This window comes from Phlebotomus papatasi, chromosome 2 (assembly GCF_024763615.1).
Source record: "Phlebotomus papatasi isolate M1 chromosome 2, Ppap_2.1, whole genome shotgun sequence".
Classification (NCBI taxonomy): Eukaryota; Metazoa; Arthropoda; class Insecta; order Diptera; family Psychodidae; genus Phlebotomus; species Phlebotomus papatasi.
Genome location: NC_077223.1, coordinates 84,090,713 through 84,109,213, shown reverse-complemented (window position 1 = coordinate 84,109,213; position 18,501 = coordinate 84,090,713). Strand labels below are relative to the sequence as shown.

The 18,501-nt window shown below is 32.6% G+C and overlaps 2 protein-coding genes across 3 annotated transcripts in view; one reads left to right on the top strand and one right to left on the bottom strand.

The window, feature by feature from the left end:
• Positions 1-17,709, bottom strand: part of LOC129804763 (protein Lilipod) — a 35,917-nt gene extending 18,208 nt beyond the window's left edge. The window contains exons 1-3 of one of the 2 annotated variants that reach the window (XM_055852357.1): positions 17,283-17,709; positions 6,526-6,650; positions 2,549-2,919 (exon numbers count right to left, since the gene is read on the bottom strand). In XM_055852357.1, the coding sequence (XP_055708332.1) occupies positions 2,549-2,919; positions 6,526-6,650; positions 17,283-17,366 (580 nt within the window). In that variant the 5' untranslated portion in view covers positions 17,367-17,709. The remainder of the gene's footprint in view (positions 1-2,548; positions 2,920-6,525; positions 6,651-17,282) is intronic. The other variant, XM_055852356.1, reaches the window with a different exon arrangement.
• Positions 17,710-17,784: 75 nt separating this feature from the next.
• Positions 17,785-18,292, top strand: LOC129804801 (complex III assembly factor LYRM7). Its single transcript, XM_055852409.1, has 3 exons — positions 17,785-17,884; positions 17,942-18,085; positions 18,147-18,292. Exons 1-3 carry the CDS (start codon positions 17,864-17,866, stop codon positions 18,216-18,218), a joined length of 237 nt encoding a protein of 78 aa, XP_055708384.1. The 5' UTR covers positions 17,785-17,863; the 3' UTR covers positions 18,219-18,292.
• Positions 18,293-18,501: the final 209 nt, after the last annotated feature.

Sequence of the window (18,501 nt, the reverse complement as noted above, 5' to 3'; positions counted from 1 at the left end):
TACCGAAGTCAACTCACTTTAATGAATGATATGGAAAGTTTCTGGGCTTCTTGTGACATTCTACGTTTCCCTTACATGAACAGGAAGAGGACTTGGTAAGATTGGTTCATAAAATGAAGAACAATGGGCATCCTGTTGAGGCGGATTATCTGTCCAAATTTACAGACAAGTTGTAAAAATTAATAACCAAGTTGTCCAAAATAAGAGTCAAATTCACCTCTACATATCAATTCATTTTTAAACGTATTAAAACTAATTTTAGTAAAAATGAGATGATAAATAGCTTGCCAAGTTTCTAAACAATCCTTCTGAAAAGAGAGTAACAAGAAAAGTCAATTAGTATTGAAAATATGGCACTTCAAACTTAGGATATCGATGCTTATATGCAGACTGTCCAAAATTATAAGCACTTCCCCTAAATTAAATTAGATCAATGAAAAAGCATTTTTGGGCAATGAAAAAAATAAATTTCGGTCAGATCAATTTTGGTAAAAAGAATCAATTTAGGTTATTAAAAAAATGAAATTCGGTCAGTAAATAAATAAAATTGGTCAGTGTGAAACTCAATTTTGAACTGTAAAAAAAATAATTTTGATTATCAAAACTCGAATTTTAATTATTATTTATAAGAAGTGAAAAAATCAAATTTGATCAGCAAAAAATCAATCTTGGTCTGTAAATAAATATAGTTAGACAAGAAAAAAATCAATTTCGGTCAGTAAAAAGAATCAATTTTGGTTATTAAAAAATTCAAATTTGGTCAGGAAATAAATTTAAATTGGTCAGTATAAGTCAATTTTGGTCAGTAAAATCATCGAATGTCAGTAGATAACTGAAATTTGCTAAAAGTAAAAAAAAATCTATTTTCGTCAGTACGAAAAAATCAATTTTGAAAATTAAAAATTGAATTTGGACAGTGAATAAAAATTTGGTTTGCAAAAAAAATATTTTTGATCAGCGAAAAATCGAATTTTGTCATTAGGCTCCTGCACACCTTTTGGGTCAGGAAAATTTCTTAAAGTCAAAATTGGAATCCCTTTTGTTCTCACACGTTTTACATATACCTATCTCATTCTTTCGCATTCTTCTTCTGCTTTTAAACATCACAACAAATCCAATTTGGCTCAACCGAAATTGAAGTGCGAAAGAGTGAGATAGACATATACAAAAACTGTGAGAAAGAAAGGATGTGAATTTTGATTTCATGAAATTTTCCTGATCTAAATGGTGTGCTGAAGTCATAAATAAATTAAAATTGGCGAGGATAAAACACAAAATTGTTTGAGAAGAAATTGAACTTGTTCAGTAAATAAAGTAATTGTGTTCGTTAAAAAATCAATATTGGTTAGTAATACAAAAATTTCAGTCAGTATATAATCTTTACTGATCAAGATCGAATATTTTACTGGTCATTTCGATTTTTTTTTACTGTTTCTCAGTTTTTTTTAAGTTTATGAAGTGAAACACTGTAAAAATTATGGATAGAATATTCGACGTAATGGTGCTATCAATAAAATAAAATTGAATTTTTGGTGCAAGTAGGAGAAACTGGGGCAAAATTAGTCAAATCCAAGGGAGTGACATTAGCTCTGAAAAATGCGACCAGTTTTAGTGTATTTTTTTTCCCTGTTTTCGTACACATTTCACGGGATATCTCCAAAACTACGTAAATTGCCAATTTAGGGTTTTCGGTTGCCTCTTCGTTATTAAATTGGCTTTTATTTTGTATTAGTATCTTTTACTAATTCATTCTACAATGACAGAAAACAGCTAATAAACTCAAAAAATTTTTTCGGCTCGCTAGAAACATATGGGAAACATAGGAAATGTCATGCCCCTGGTCAAATCGAAAATTTGAAAATTCGATATATTCTAAGAGAAAAGAAACTGAAGCTTCAATTTTTCGGTAAATTGCCTACATGAAACTTTTTAAACGTCCAAGGTTTTAAGGATTTTGAGTAAGGAATTGAAGTTGAAAATTCGGCTCAGCAACCTTGAGAATTTCCACAAAATCATCATTTAGAAAATGGCCTAAAAGCGAATTTTCCTTCGAGATAGGAAAAAGTAAACTGTAAATTGTAAAGCGGTAAATTTCCTGTAAGAATATACCTAATAGAAATCATCCAGTTTATCTAGGAGTTTATAAAAAAATAAAATATACGTTTTGACAAGTTTTTCCCCAGGCTCCCATTAAAATATTAAGACATTAAAAATACATTTTTTTAGTGTCTTAAAAGTATATTTTATTTTACGCAGCAATTTCTGTTTTTGCAAATTTTCATGAATAACCCTTTGCGTCTGAATATGAAACACAATACACGTGTTTTCATCTATTTTTTTTTCTATTCTGTTTTGAATTCTTCCGCCTCCAACCATGCGGAGAAGAACAATCAATATTTGTAATACTCGTGCTTGTGCCTCAATTGATATACATATGATATTTACACATCAATCGACATTCTCAATCATCAAAGCGAATGCTTGAGAATGTGTTTGTGTGGCTAGTTTTATGTAATTTTTTTTTTGTAATGTGAAAGATGATACTCACTGAGAAGCGTCTGAAGGCTACTCTTTTCTGGATCGATCAGCGCCGAAATGACGTAGGTGAGCCCCAGCACAACAAATGCGAGTAATGAGAAAACGGTGAATGTCTCATAAGCACGTGAGATGATGCCTTTTCGGTGACCCACAAAGCCAGCCGATTCGGCAAACAAATATGAGAATGGCAGCAGGACAAAGAGGGAGAGATTTGAAAAGAGGAACACATGGTTCCACAGTCCCTGAATCAGAGAACTATTGAGCCACTTGACGTAGTAGCTGTTGGGATACAGAATCAGCACTTCATTGCTTGCAATTGAGAGCGGAAGCAGCAGTGCAGCTCCGATGGCAATGGCCAGGGCAAATGTGCACATCCACAAACTGAAAAAGAATTTAATTCACTTCTTTTTTAAACAAAATTCCTATTAAAAAATTATTAGCTTGATTATTAAGGTTAATTTTACATCAAATCAATTCAAAAACCATTTGATTGCAATTAAACGCAAATAAATGACCATTGTAGAGGTCACCATTCGGTACAGGAAGCACTATTTTTATAATCACAAATATTTATATATCAATATATTTCTATTAATATTGCTTTAATGAAATAAGAATTATGCAATAATATTAGACTTTTGAAACGTTCTCCCAAGTACCACAACACAAGAGGCATCAAAATAGTTTTTTTTTATTGTACTCATCAATTTTTCGACCCGTTACATAATTATTTTCGAGTTAAAAACGTTTAAAGTAATTTTTAAAAACTCTTCAGAACGTTTGAGATTACTTTTAACACCGCTAGGTATCCTAAAATAACATTTATTGAACTTGACGTGTATTTTTTATAAATAGAATCGTTTATAAAATCTCTGGTGTTTGTCGATTGATTTAGTGTATCTGGCATTAAATAAAAAATATAATTATAAAGTTCAATGACTCTACAGAACGCTGTAAGTACCCCTAAACTCCGCTAGAGGCGCCAGAAAAGCAAAATTTTTAATACATATTGTATATATCTTTTACTTTGATTTATTGTATCATTTATTCTATTATTGTTTATATTACACAAAATGGAAAGATTACCTAACTGATGTCTAAGAACTCTTCAGAACATTTGAAATTGTTCTGTATACCGTATACCGCTAGTGGCGCTAGAGTAGAATTAACTCTCCTAGATGTCCTACGTCTTGAAGGTCACTGACTTTAAATTCTGTACAACAAACCATTACAGAAACATTTATTTATATAGTGTAACTGTCTAAGACAAGGATTTGTCACTGAGAATTCAAATCAAGAAAGAGAATGAAGGAAAATATTATTAAAATTGACGCAATGTCAAACTTCCCTTGCATTACAGTAGACTGTAGACTCTTGCTCAATTGCCCTTTTCAATCGGGCGAAAAATTTTGTTGACAATTTTCACGTTTAATTATGAAGCTAATTTGCTCAAATTCGCTGTAGTTCTTCCTATTTTATCGTGATCCTTTATAATTGAGCGCTTTTTGTGGAATTTACAAAGGCTTTGACGCCCAAATCTATCGATAAACCGGATGACATTTCGCCCCAAATGCCCATTTGAGAGAGAGTCTACTGTATTTCATGCACAAACATTGCATAACATGTCAGGCTATTTATCTCACGTCATTGAAGAACTAAACTTAATAAAAATCCTTTATCCTTTTAATTTAAATTATGTTTAACGATCTTTCAGATCATTAAAAGTTCTTCTGAATACCGCTAGAGGCGACAAAGTGCCACTCGTTGACTTTGTCGTATTGCTTCCCTTTTTTTCTTTTGATATCGGTTTGCACGAAATGAAAATTAAATTCATAACCAAATATTCTTGAGAACAACTGAACTGTGGCGTCATTTACAACTCAATAAATCCATGTCTCATTTTTGACGCATAAATTCTAGGTTTATAATGTTTGAAGACGATTAATTGATTTGATCCTTTATTTTAAAAAGGAAAATTAATTTAATTCATTAAATAATTTTCAAGGCTTTACAAATTTATCTGTATACCACTAGTGACGTCAAAATAACATTGATTGAAGTTGATCTCTTCTATTCAACTCAAGAATTGTTTTATGTTCTCTTTTGATGATTTTTTTTAAATTGATTTGGTTCGTCTTTCACAAAATACAAAAGCACTTGAATGTAAAACACCTTTTCAGAAAATTCTAAAGCCGTTAGAGAACCATCAGAGGCTCTAGGAATCATATTTATCATGTAAAATTCATAGTGAAAATTGAGAAAAATAGGTAGATTTCATACTATGAACGACTTTTTTACTCTATGCACAGTTCAAACACTTTTGTAATAAAATTTAATAATGTGTAATTTTTTGTGTAAAAGTTAACGTGTAAATCGTGAGTAAAATAGGAACCTCATACAATTTCTTTGTACACTTTTCACATATTACACTGTTGTGATAATTGTACAGAATAATCACACTTTTGTCCAACTTTACAACGATAATCGTGTAAAAACTTTGATCTGATATTTATGTCTTTTTTCTGTGTAACGCTAAATTTGCATTACTTGCTGGATATTATTTTACACGAAATTTAATTAATTATAACTATTTTGTGTAAAGGTTAATGTGCAAATCGGGAGAAAAATTACACATTACACGCATCACATTATACTCTTGTGTATAGGCAACAAAAAATATTAAAAAAATACACGTTAGCTTAACCTCACAACGTTAATCGTGTAAAAATAACTTTATGTTATTATCTATATATTTTAATCAGGTGTAATGATTTTGCGGAAAGCTAAAGTGTAAATCGAGAAAAAATACGTAATTTTCATATATTAGGGGAAAGTCTCCATGCTTTGCATGGTCCCAAGCTTTACAATAACTAAATTTTTCCTATGTTTCTGAATAAATATGACTCCGCAATATATTTTAAACACTTTATCTTTAAACACTTTCCCCTAGTTTTCAAAATATAGAAGAGATAAATCACATTTATTGACAGATATAAGAAATATTTAATTATTGTAAAGCTTGGGACCGTGTAAAGCATGGGTACTTTCCCGTACACGATTTTTTGTACACATTTTACACATTATACTGTTGTGTAATAGTACACAAAAGATAAACAAAAAATGACATGTTTCTTTAACTAACTATAATTGTGTAAAAATTTTGTTTATCACTAGTTTTTATGTAGCGGTAAAATAGCATTAAGTACTTGATATCATGTTACACAAAATTTAATTAGGCGCAACTATTTTGTGTAAAGCTTAATGTGTAAATCGAGAGAAAAATAAGCAATTTTCATTACATGATTTCTCTGTACACGTTTTTACAGATTGCACTCTTGTGTAATAGTCCGTAAAAAAACACACATAAATTACACGTTTGTTTAAATTTACAACGATAATCGTGTAAAAAAACTTTATGTAATTATCTATATTTATTATTTCTGTATAGCGCTAAAATTTCATTAATAGCTTGACATCGGTTTACATGAAATTTCATGAATTATGTGTAATTATTTTGTGTAAAAGATAACGTGTAAATCGTTAGAAAAATAGAAAATTCTCTACACGTTTTACACATTACACTCTTGTGTAATAGTCCATAAAAAGTATACTAAAATTACTTTTTTTTAACGGTTAGAATGATAATCGTGTAAAATTATGTGTGATTATAAAATACTTCTATATCTTTTCGTGTAGCGCAAATATTGCATTAACTGCTTGATATCATTTCATACGAATTAAAAAAATCTGCAAAAGTACTTGAATGCTCACCTCCGCCAAAAATACCTAACAATAAAGTTAATTGAAGATTGAGCGCTTTCACTAAACAATGTTTTTTGTTTTTTAAGCTCAAATAGAAAAGGCATTTTATTGATTAACAATCAGTTGGCAAAAATTCCTCTCTAACAAACTTTCCACACAAAACTCTCAAAAAAAAACTTTCATTTATGACAAAAATGTGGCTCTTGAAACAGCAAAATTTCTCACCTTATTCGATAAACGGTCAGTTCATCGTCATCTGTGGAGAACAGGTCTTCCCTATCGCGTCTCCTGAAGCGCCCAATAAGGGCATATGAGCCCAAGTAGAGAAGCATGAAGAGCAGAAGGAAAATCTAGAATAAAAAGCAACAAAAATACCATCTGCAATCTCACTATTTAAATGCAAGTTTTGTAAATCTCGATATCATTGAAGCATGAGATCCGATCGAGTCTCAATTAAATCAGTTTCTCTGATTCACTGCACTGCATTTAGGCGTTCAACGAAGCAGAAAAACAATCACAATTGGGCTCTTTTTCAATATCATTAACTTCCAACATTGCAACAAAATGAGAAATTTGTGAGTAAACACCAAGCAACAAAAAAAAGAAGTGATCAATTTTAATTTAATCTCCTCCTCTCTGGGGCATGGAATTTTAGGTGCGGACACTTCCGTCATAGCTCAGAGTCTAATTGTTCGCATATAGAGAGGAAAGGAAAACAGACAAGGCAATCTTTTTTAATTCTTTTTTGCTCGATGGCTGAAATCGCAATCAAAACTTCGTTGAGCAGCGTTAAATTGTTTTCTCTTCACAGCTTTTTTTTTTTTGTTTGCTCCAGCATCAAGCACTTGACCCCATATGTTCGTCAGTCATTCTGTGATGTATTGCTTATAGATTTATTTTTAACTCATTTTTGCTTCTGAGCTCACTGATAACATGCTCTTTTTTTTGCTCTTACCATTCGTAATATAGAGATAGTGGGCAGTAAAAATTGTGCGAAAAATAGCCTTCACTTTCTATCGACATTTTCACATAATTGCTCGTGAGAAAACTTCATGGAAAGTTTTTTTTCTGTTATTATGCATTGCCATTTTGATGTACTGTATTCAATGTTTGCGAAATTTTAATTAAATACCTTTTTCTGGCTTTGGAGGACAAATTGGGGAAAAAAATTCCATTTTTGTGCAGTCTAGTTTTTACATTTCCATAGACGAGATAGACTCAACAAGCCGTAAAGTAAGATTAAACATGATAGAAAAACAAGTCAAATTCAGAGAAAAAAATTGCTATAAAATTAAATTTTCCACTAATTTCTGTAAAATAACATCAGCTAAGAAAAGTATTTTATTATAAAAATTGGCCGTACTTAATAAAATGGCATCTGGATTTTATTTCAAAATGATAAGGTTGATATTCAACCTTAATTGCTTACAAATGGTTTTATCATTTTGTTGATTCTATCTGGCCTTCATTTAAGCCAATTTTTGAGAACAGTAATGGCCCAAATAGACTTTGGCTAATCCTTGAAAACAATTATAGCCCGTAAAATTTGACAACAAGGGATTTAACATAGGCAATTTATGCAAAAAAATCTTTAATCCCTTGGGCTGATCCATTATCATCAAAATTTTTGGGTTAAAAATCCTTGGCCATTCTGTGGCTGTTCTAAGTGCCGTATCAATGACTTCTTAATTGAGAAGGTGGCCAATGAGCACAAGATTACACTGACTGAGCTAAATGGTCTGGTCTTCGAAATGCTAAGCTTTTCCTAGAACTATAGATGGCAAAGAGAAAAGAGAACCCAAATCTCAACAAGACTAAGAACGCTTAGCTTAAAATTAAAAAGAATTAACATTAGAACACATGAGATTTGCTAATATTATCTGGAGGACGAGCAGAATAATATAAGGTCTAGTAAAAAGTTCTAACACTGAAAAAAAAACGGGGGTGCGATTAACTTTTTTTCCTCATAAATTTAATACTTTTCAGGTGTAAAAATATATCAACATTTTTTAATGTTAATTTTACACCTTTTTATGGGTAAAATTAACATGAAAAAGGGTAACTTTAATCCATAATACATAATACAGAGAAAATAAAATATAAAATAAAAGATTTCCAAGCCTATTTCTCATTAATTGAGCAATTTTCTTTGAATTTTTATACGAAAGAAATGTTTTTTGTAGTACTAATCTAATTCTGTACATTGTTGGATCATTGTATCGCCTTACAACATGTCCTTTTTAGTATAACAGTTTTATAATAGTATTCTAAAGTCTTGAATTTTTATAATACTAAGATATAGCAAGATATTGTCTAAAAACATTCTGAAAATATATTATAACAATTAAATTCATCATTTTTAAGCACTTAAAAAATACTGAAAGATTATTTTTTTAAATGAACTTTTAGGAAATACTACTTTCCATAATTTCGAACTTTATTGACAAAAACAGCTACAAAACGTATTCAATGATCATTTTAAGTTAATTATTATTAAAAAAGTAAATTGTTAGACACTGAAAACTTCTCCATGTGCTTGCATGAAACTGCCCCTCACGAACTTTCGGAACTCAAATGAAAATTGTCAGAACCGTCTTAGATTTCATTCAACGCTAAAATAACCTTGTAATAATCATAAAACCACTGGTAATTTAATACAATTATGTTACTTCGATAGATAAGTGGAATAGTTCAGAAATTGTTGAAAATAAAACATTACAAAAAGTTTTATTTTGATGCAGTTTTATAAAATCAATTACAGAATTCAAACGAGAAGCGTCACGAAATTAATTATTTTTATGAACATGGGTCTCAGTCAAGATGTTTACATTGTCACTTCACCTCCCTATAAGGTGAATCACTAAAATCAGCGACGTCACAGTGAGACTATCTACGTCATCAAAATGGCTACTCGGGTTTGGCGGGATCCGAAATTTCGGATGGCGCCAAATAAAAATTCAGAGTAAGGTTGCTATAGCTTATGCGTGGTGTGATTGTCCCTTCATTTTTGATTTGTATACAAACTGGGTACAAATTTATAGATAAAAAATGAAAGATATTCGCATCACACATACTCTAGTCTAAAATTAAACACATTTAATGATTTTAAGTTTCGCGAGAAAAAAAATCTGAAGAAGGTCAAGGGGGTCGTTAGGAAAATAGGATTTCGAGATTTGGGTGAACGCGTACGAAGACGAGGGAAGAATTACCTTGAACTTTAAAAGAGTCGAAAGTCGAAGTTAAATAAAAGAAGATAATTTAAAGATATGAACGACTTTATTTCTTTCTTCTTTACATTTATTGTACATATCAGTTGTCTCTACATACACTTGCACTTGAAGACATCTCGATATTTTTGTTAATCATCTTCCTGTTGGTCTGCAGTAGTTTGATCAGCAAAAATCAAAAGTGGTCAGTAGAAAATAAAAAGTGGTCAGCAAAAAATTAAAAGTCATCAGTGAAAAATAAAATGTGGTCAGTAAAAAGATTAAAATTGAGCAATAAAAAAATAAGATTTTATCAGTAGAAAATCAAAAGTGATCAGTAGAAAATAAAGTGGTCAGTGGAAAATAAAAAGTAGTCAGTAAAAAGTTAAAAATTAGCAGTTAATATAGAATGTGCCTAGTAAAAAATAAAGTGGCGAGTAAAAAACTAAAAATAATCAGTAAAAAAGAAAATTTGATCAGTAGAAAATAAAATGTTATCAATAGAAAATAAAAAGTGGTCAGTAAAAAATTAAAAATGCTCAGTAAAAAATTAAAAATGAGCAGTAAAAAATAAAATTTAATCAGTAGAAAATAAATAGTGATCAGGGCAAAGGGAAATTTTCTGTGTTTTGGAAAATTTTTGTTTCGTCCTTTGGGGCAAAGGGAAATTTTCTGTATTTTGGGAAATTTTTAGTTTCGTCTTTTGGGACAAGGGTGTTTTGGGAAGTTAACAGTATCGCCTGTCGAGACAAAGGGAAATTTTCTGTTTTTTAGGAGGTTTTTAGTTTCGTCCTTTGGGGCAAAGGGAAATTTTCTGTGTTTTGGGAAATTTTTAGTTTCGTCCTTTGGGGCAAAGGGAAATTTTCTGTATTTTGGGAAGTAATCAGTATCGTCTGTCGGGGCAAAGGGAAATTTTCTGTTTTGCGAAATTTTTAGTTTCGTCATTTTGGGGCAAAGGGAAATTCTCAGTGTTTTGGGAAATTTTTAGTTTCGTCCTTTGGGGCAAATGAAATTTTTTTGACAAAAGGGAAATTTTTGGAAAGTTATAAAATATGCTTGTCCACAGACAAAAGATAAGATAAGATAAGATTTTGCCAGGGGTCAGTTCTCCATTTCGGATATTCCGATGCATCCAGGCCACCAATTGGGCCCCTTATGCTTCCCCACTCCTATTCTATCTTATCCCCCGATACGGGTAGCCGCTCTATATCACAGCTCTGTGAGCAGTCAGTGCCGTTACTATGTCACAGCATCCCTTCTCGGTGTGTGTTTTGGGATCAGTGACAGCGAATATTTGTATCGACTGAAGTACCGCTTTCATGTCGAAACTCGTTCTCGTACCAGCCTCTATTGTTTAGGCGGTTCACTTTTTTGCCAATATGCACCATTGACATTACTATTCATTCATTCGCTGGACGAATTCAAAGCCGATATGGCATGAGAAATCTTTTTCTGCTGCTGCTCAGCTTTGAACCCCAGACCTCGCAGTCATAGAGCTACTACTCTATCCACTGACCCACTCGAGGCCCCTTTTTTTTTTTTTTTTTGAAAACTTTGTCTTTGGAAATCTTGTCTTTCATACATTTCTCACAATTTTCATAAATTTTGTCTGTAACATTTTGTCCACAGACAAAATGTTACAGACAAAATTTATGAAAATTGTGAGAAATGTATGAAAGACAAGATTTCCAAAGACAAAGTTTTCAAAAAACAAAAGGTACCGAAGACAAAGATCCCAAAGAAAAAACTGGGAAAAACAAAAGTGTAAAAAAAATGGATGAAAAAGAAGATTTCCGATCTCGAAGGAAATGCACCTCTATAATCTGATTTAGGATTATCACTGGCTTTTTATTCTTTGCTGACCAATTTATATTTTTACTGACCGATTTTATTTTTTTACTGACCAATTTTAATTTCTTACTGATCACTCACTCTTAAATTTTTACTGACCACTTTTAATTATTTACTGACCACATTTAATGTTTTACTGACCACTTTTAATTTTTTACTGACCACATTTAATTTTTTACTGTTCACTTTTAATTTTTTACTGACCAATTTTTATCTTTTACTGCTCATTTTTAATTTTTTACTGATCAATTTGTATTTTTTACTGATCACTTTTAGATTCTTACTGTTCACTTTTAATTTTTTACTGACCGATTTTAATTTTTTGCTGATTAATTTTTATTTTTTACTGCTCCCTTTTATTTTTTTCTGACCACTTTTTAATATTTCACTGATCAATACGAATATTTCTACTGATCATATTTAATTTTTTGCTGACCACTTTTAATTTTTTACTGCTCATTTTTAATTTTTTTCTGCTGCTCATTTTTAATTTTTTTCTGCTGCTCATTTTAAATTTTTTACTAACCATATCTTCTTTTTACTGACCATTTTTAATTTTTTGCTGATTATTTTTTTTATTTTTTACTGATCAACTCGAATTATTTGCTGGTTATATATTTGCTGATCAAATTTGGAAATCCAACCCGTTTTAGCTCTACTTCTATGATTCTTATTATTAAAAAATAGCACGTTCCTACTAACATGTCGCAAATGTGCAATGTCTGCTGTACTGATGAATTCCAAACACTCAATGGCAGCAGTTCCTTTGACCTAGGTCTGAAGCATGTAGAAGGCATTGAAGATCGATGCCTGTGTCCTCCTGTAGTATTTGCGTAATGCAACAATACCAAAATCTTCACACTGAACAGACAGCAGGAATCCCCTCAATTTTATCATTTTACACACTGATCCGTCATACAGGGAAGTCTTTTCTGTTGCAGTATTCGAAGCAAATCCTCTAATTACCTGTAAATTTCTTCCGAAGTGTCTCAAAACAATCCTGGGTGCAATCATTTTGTGACCAAACGACACACTTACAGCAAAAATAATCCAGCACTTTTACAATACAGAAAGGTATCAGAGTCGCACCGTAGTATAAGTTGCTTAAAAAATGTTGATTTTGTTGAGAATTGTGTTTAATGAAGGTAATTTTATGAAATCAGAAATATTCCGCACTATTAACAAAGACAATTGATCAAATCGGTCGATTACAATAGCTGTGAAAATAAGAGAATCACAGTAATTATTCGGAATTGTCAAATGATATTTTTTCATTCTTCTTCTTATTCTTCGGAATGTGTTTCGGAAGAAATTTGACCCATAACCTAAAAAATGCATTTAGTGATTCACCTTATAGAGAGGTGAAGTGTGAATGTAAACACCTTGGGTCTCAGTAATCTCTTCAATAACATGAAGGTTTTATCCCATTTCTTTCAAAGGGATAAGAAGAATATGCAAAAATTGAAACTGCCTTGTCGTTAACTGTCCCACCTTCCCCTACTTCTTTAACACATATTTGTTTGTAACATGATCACTTTATGAGCATTTTTTTTCTTGTGCAAACATTTGTTCGTACTTTTTTGATGTCTGACAAAACTTTACAAACAAATAAAAAAAATTACGAACATTTTTCTATGTGTTTCTGAACATACGATGTTTGTCAAGTGATCATGTTACGAGCAAATTTGTGAATAAGTACAAACTTTTACAAACCTCTTCATGGAGCATTTCGTGAGTCCCCAGTAGGCCCAGTAGGAATTCACATTCACAAACCTTTACAAATAATTTTTGGAAATAGGGGAATGTACTCTCCCCTTCGAACGTTCATGCCTTCGAATAGTGTGAATTTCTTTTGGTTTTTCTAAAAAAACTTACACATTTCTATCAAATATTAGTTAGCTTACTATCAATTACGAGTCTCCTCCAAAAATAGAGGGCCTAAGTAATTCGTTTTTATGCTTTTATAAGAAAAATTGAAAATGCACTCAAAGCTTCATTTTAATATTGAATTTTACATGTATTTTTTTTTATTCAAAATGATTTTTGGAAAAACGTGTCTAGTGTGAATGATAAAGGGTTAATTTTGGGTTGATTATCGTCAACATAATTTTGTCTCGAGAAGGATACCATTTTTGTGGGTGGTGGATAACTTGCAAAACCACCCATACCTTGCCTTCGAATTTAAGAATTTCATGCCTTCGAATGCTTATCTATAGTAACACTACCGCCATTTAACCCATTCAGTCAATGTACCAGAAATACTTGAGATAGAATGTTCATATTTTGGGATTAGTTTCCTACAGATTAGTAGATGAATTTTTAGAAAAGAAAAAATTTTTATCTCATATGGAGGCGCGGGGAGCCTCTGTCAAACACACGTCTTAACGGTCACTGAATTTAAATTCTGTGCATTAATTCATTACAAACTCTATTGCTTTAGATAGAGTAACTATCCAAGAAAACAAACTGGCAACTAGAATTCAAATCAGAAAAGAGGAAAAATGCCAATTTTAACAAATTCGACGGGATGTCGTATTTTCCGTTCGCCATTTTGAGCAAAAATTTTGCATGATCTTCTGCGAAGCAAAAAAATAATAACAAAATGTATTTTCATCTCTGTCGGACTATTTTTGTCAAGTAACTGAATAAGTAACGTTACTAAAAATCCATTCCCAACAGCAATTCGGATAAAAATTGCCCAGAAATAAATCACCAAAAATCACTCAATTTGCGTATGATGTATAATACCATGGTAAGGAATGGGTTAATATGTCATATGTTATTACACAACCTTATATTTTTGTATGTTTCGCTGCTGACTAAATGCATCATATAGTACTTACTTAAAAGTAGGATATACTACAGTAGACTCTCACTCAATCGGCCCTTTCTCAATCGGGCGACAAATTTTGTTGAGAATTTTCACGTTTAATTATGAAGCTAATTCGCTCAAATTCGCTATAGTTCTTCCTATTTTATCGTGATTCTTTATAATTGAGCGCTTTTTGTGGAATTTACAAAGGCTTTGACGCTCAATTCCAGCGCTAAACCGGATGACATTTTGCCCCATATTCCCGATTGAGAGAGAGTCTACTGTACTTAATAATAAAGTACTTAAGTACTTAATAAAGTACTTAAAAATAGCAAATTTTGCAGCTTTATTTTCATTTCACCTCAATCGGAATGATGATAGTGTAATGTGTTGTCTTTCTGAGTCTTGAAATGATGGTCTGATGAAGATGTTTAAGTCTTTAAAATTTAAATCGATACGTGGCTAGAGTTATTTCATTGCTCACCATGGTGATCTTGCAGGATCACACAAAGGCAAAACATTTGATTGATATCATTTAAGAAACAATTTCCAATATATTGTTTTTATTTCTTTCCGCAAACAAAATAACCTCAGTTTATTAACTTCAAAATGGCATGAAATATCACCCTTCTTTTTTCTTGCAGTCGTATTTAAGGGTTGTCATATCAATAATATATGCCTTTTCCAACAATTTATTCCTATTGGAAAAGCAGTATTTCAGGAAAGTCGGAAAATATTCTTTTTGTTAGTGTTTTTCACTACAGTGATAGTTTCAGTGAGTGCATTAGACCTCAGGCTAATTAATAATAGATCGGTTAGGTTTAGTGTTTCGACAGAAATATTTTCCGAGAAAATTCTAGATTCAAAGGCATATACCGTCACATTCGAAGGCAAAAATTGTACAATGCCTTGGACCAAATCGACGTAGTATTTGTATTTAGGGGAAATGCTCATAATTTTGTCCAGTTTCTTATTTTGGACACTTTGAGGATAACATTGGACACTAAAAATAAATTGATTAAAATGATGGATTTTTATTCCAATATTTGATTAAAAATGAATTCTATCTAAATATTTGTTCTTTTTGGAAGATTTTAACACTAAATACGTTAAAATTTGAATATGATTTGAGTTGAAATTGCTTTGTTGAAAATTCAGTGTGAGCAATTGCTTACGAGAAATATGACAGAACTTCGTTGCTTACTTCAGTCTTATTTAGTTTTGGTGAAGTACTAACAAAGTTTGTTCGCTGTTTTTGAGTGATATTATTGAATACTTATTGAATATTGTGTTGATTCACGTTACTGATGATTTGTACATTTGACCTGAAGTGAGATTTGCCTTGTGAATTATATTTTTCGTGTGAAAAATGGGAAATTTTTTAAGACATTCACCAGTGAGGTGATGATTCTTATTTTGGACAGGTGTTTTTCTCACGAAATTTCGTGAAGTTTTAGCTTTTGTGACAATCCGCACAATGAGCGAATCCGCACGTACATGGAGCACCGAAGTCAACCCACTTTAATGAATGATATGGAAAGTTTCCGGGCTTCTGTGACATTCTACGTTTCCCTTACATGAACAGGAAGAGGACTTGGTAAGATTGGTTCATCAAATGAAGAACAATGGGCATCCTATTGAGGCGGATTAGCTGTCCAAATTTACAGTCAAGTTGGACAAATTAATAAACAAGTTGTCCAAAATAAGAGCCAAAGTCACCTCTACTTATCAATTCATTTTTAAACGTATTAAAACTAATTTTAATAAAAATAAGACGATAAATAGCTTTCTAAGTTTCTAAACAACCCTTCTGAAAAGAGAGTAACAAGAAATGTCAATTAGTATAGAAAATATCGCACTTCAAACTTGGAACTTCGATGCTTATAAGCAGACTGTCCAAAATTATGAGCACTTCCCCTACCTCGTAAAAAGGAACTAAGAGATTTTGAATGGTAAATGAGAGAAGCATGGGATCTCAATTAACTAAAGATTTTTTCAGTGTAAGGAAAAATTGGGATTCACTTTCGATTTTCCCAATATAAAAATTATCAAGTTTGAACTTCATATTTGTGATCCAACCTAGAGTACTTTCCCCTATGTTTTCCTGTGTCGGTTCATGAGATTAAAAAATGTATCAGTTCTCAAGAAGTGATGTTTTCCTTCACTTTGGAGATGAGAAATTCTTGGCTTTGCAACAATGTTTTATCGTCTAAACCGGATTTTTGGAATACATTTTTTAAAATAGCATAAAGAAGTATAAAGAAAAATCTCGCTGAATCTTCGTGATTTTGAAGATGTTTGAATACTTCTTAAATTACCATATGAGAGAATAACAAATTCTATCATTAGAAAGAATATTTATATTCTGGAGAGCCTGAGGTTTCTGAACCCGTGGCATTTTTCTGCTCTTCTTTTTATTATTATTTTTGAACCAGAGAACTTCCTGACTTTGTTGGGAATTCTATTTCTGCAATTCCATCAAATAAAAAGCCACATGAGTGACAATAAATATTTAATTTCAAATGCAATCGATAATGGTTAATATTCCCATAATAATCATTGAGAATAGAAACCGACAATTTCTAGCAGCTAGAGTGCTTTGAATTAACACATTATTGAATTAATTAGTGAGAAAAAGAGTCAAATGTTGGGGTCTTGTGCGTGAGACCAGAAAAACATCGCCTCTTTGGAATGCGAGAGGAGGCAGTGAAACTGTGTCAATAGCCAGAAAAGGCGTCACAGAGAAGTGAATTGGAAGAGTGGCACTTTTGGGGCTTTGGATTTTTTTTTAATGGGGGCTCTCTCATTTTGATAAGAAACATCCGACCGTCGCTTGGCAATAGAGGATGCCATGGAGGTGATTCCCTGATGCGGGAAAACATGATAAAAGTGCAGGAGTGATAAGGGGCTCAGACAGCTTAAAGAGCGACGTGGACTCTTGGAATTGGCGAAATTCCTCTGAGCGCCCAGTGACGTCTCAATCGCTGGTTGGATGTTTTTTTTTCCTTGCCAGTACGCTCGCGGAAAAATGGTAATGAGCAGTCTCAACTTGTTCTGCTGCCTAGAGAGATTTATCAGCCAGAACGGGATTTTGTGCATGAGAAATCTCTTACCGTGTGCTCTCGTACGGTGTTGTGGAAAATCTGCTCACGAATATCTGGCTCCTCCTCATCCATTGCTTCCTCCCGGAGATGCATTCACCCGTACGGAGGCTGAAATGTCACGGAATTACAACTGAAGATTTTCACTTGCACGCCCTTTCTTTTTCTGCACTCTCCACAGCACAAATTGGCATTGTTTACATTGAATCTTCTCCCTGGGAGACATCCACACACTTTTTCCTCGATTTTCACCACTTTCACAGATTTCTTCCACCAAAATGACCACAATTGCAATCTGTAGTACTTCTATTGTTCTCCAGCACACTGAAATTTCCACTTTATGCGGCTTTTCACGAAAAATTTTTCATTTTTTTGCACGATCAACTCCGCAGCAACGCAGCGTTCGTTTTGTTTCTTTGTGACAATCCCCAGCTTGACTGAAGTGAAAAATCCCACGTGATGGCGCTGCAAGCCAAGTGGTGAATTTTACAGCGATTGCAGCGCCGTAGTCACCACTCGAAAACTCTCACTGTGTTTTGGTTTTCCTCTGCGCAAAAAATTGTAAATATCCCAGAAAATTGGGCAAAAACACAATGTCATCCCTCAGATCTGAGGTAAGTTCTTGGAAAATTATCCACTGAACTTTTTCTGAGCATTTCTGTGAAAATCAGGTGTTGCGGATGTTCAAAAAACTCCACAGAACCAGCCATGGAGTTTTCCGGAATGACAGCCATGCCCTCAATGCTGCGAGGATGAAAATAAATGAGGAATTTAGGAAAAATATAGACTGCAAGGATACAGAAGAGATTGGGAAGGTAAATTCCAGCAAAGTAGAAGTGATTTTGATGAGAAAATCGCCATGTTTCGATTTTGCAGAAGCTGAAATTCGCTGAGGAAGTCGATGAAGAACTCCGTACAACTATTGTCCAGGCAAAAATTGTCAAATAATTAGGCAGAAATTAGAGATATTTCTAGAGAAATAAGAGGAATAAATAAAGAAAATTGTGGAAATTACCAAAGAATCTGGATTGCTTTGAATTATTTGCGCAAAATGATGATTTGGCGTTGGGAATTTAATGAAAGTAAGAAGATGAGATTTTCTGGTAAATAGAGATTTCCCGGAGGTCCTGTCCCAGCTTCTCAGGGACAAGGGAATACTTGTGAGTTGTTTGGTGTGTCGGCAAATGGTGATTCTTCGTCGGGTCACTCGCTACAGGTGGCTTTCTACGCT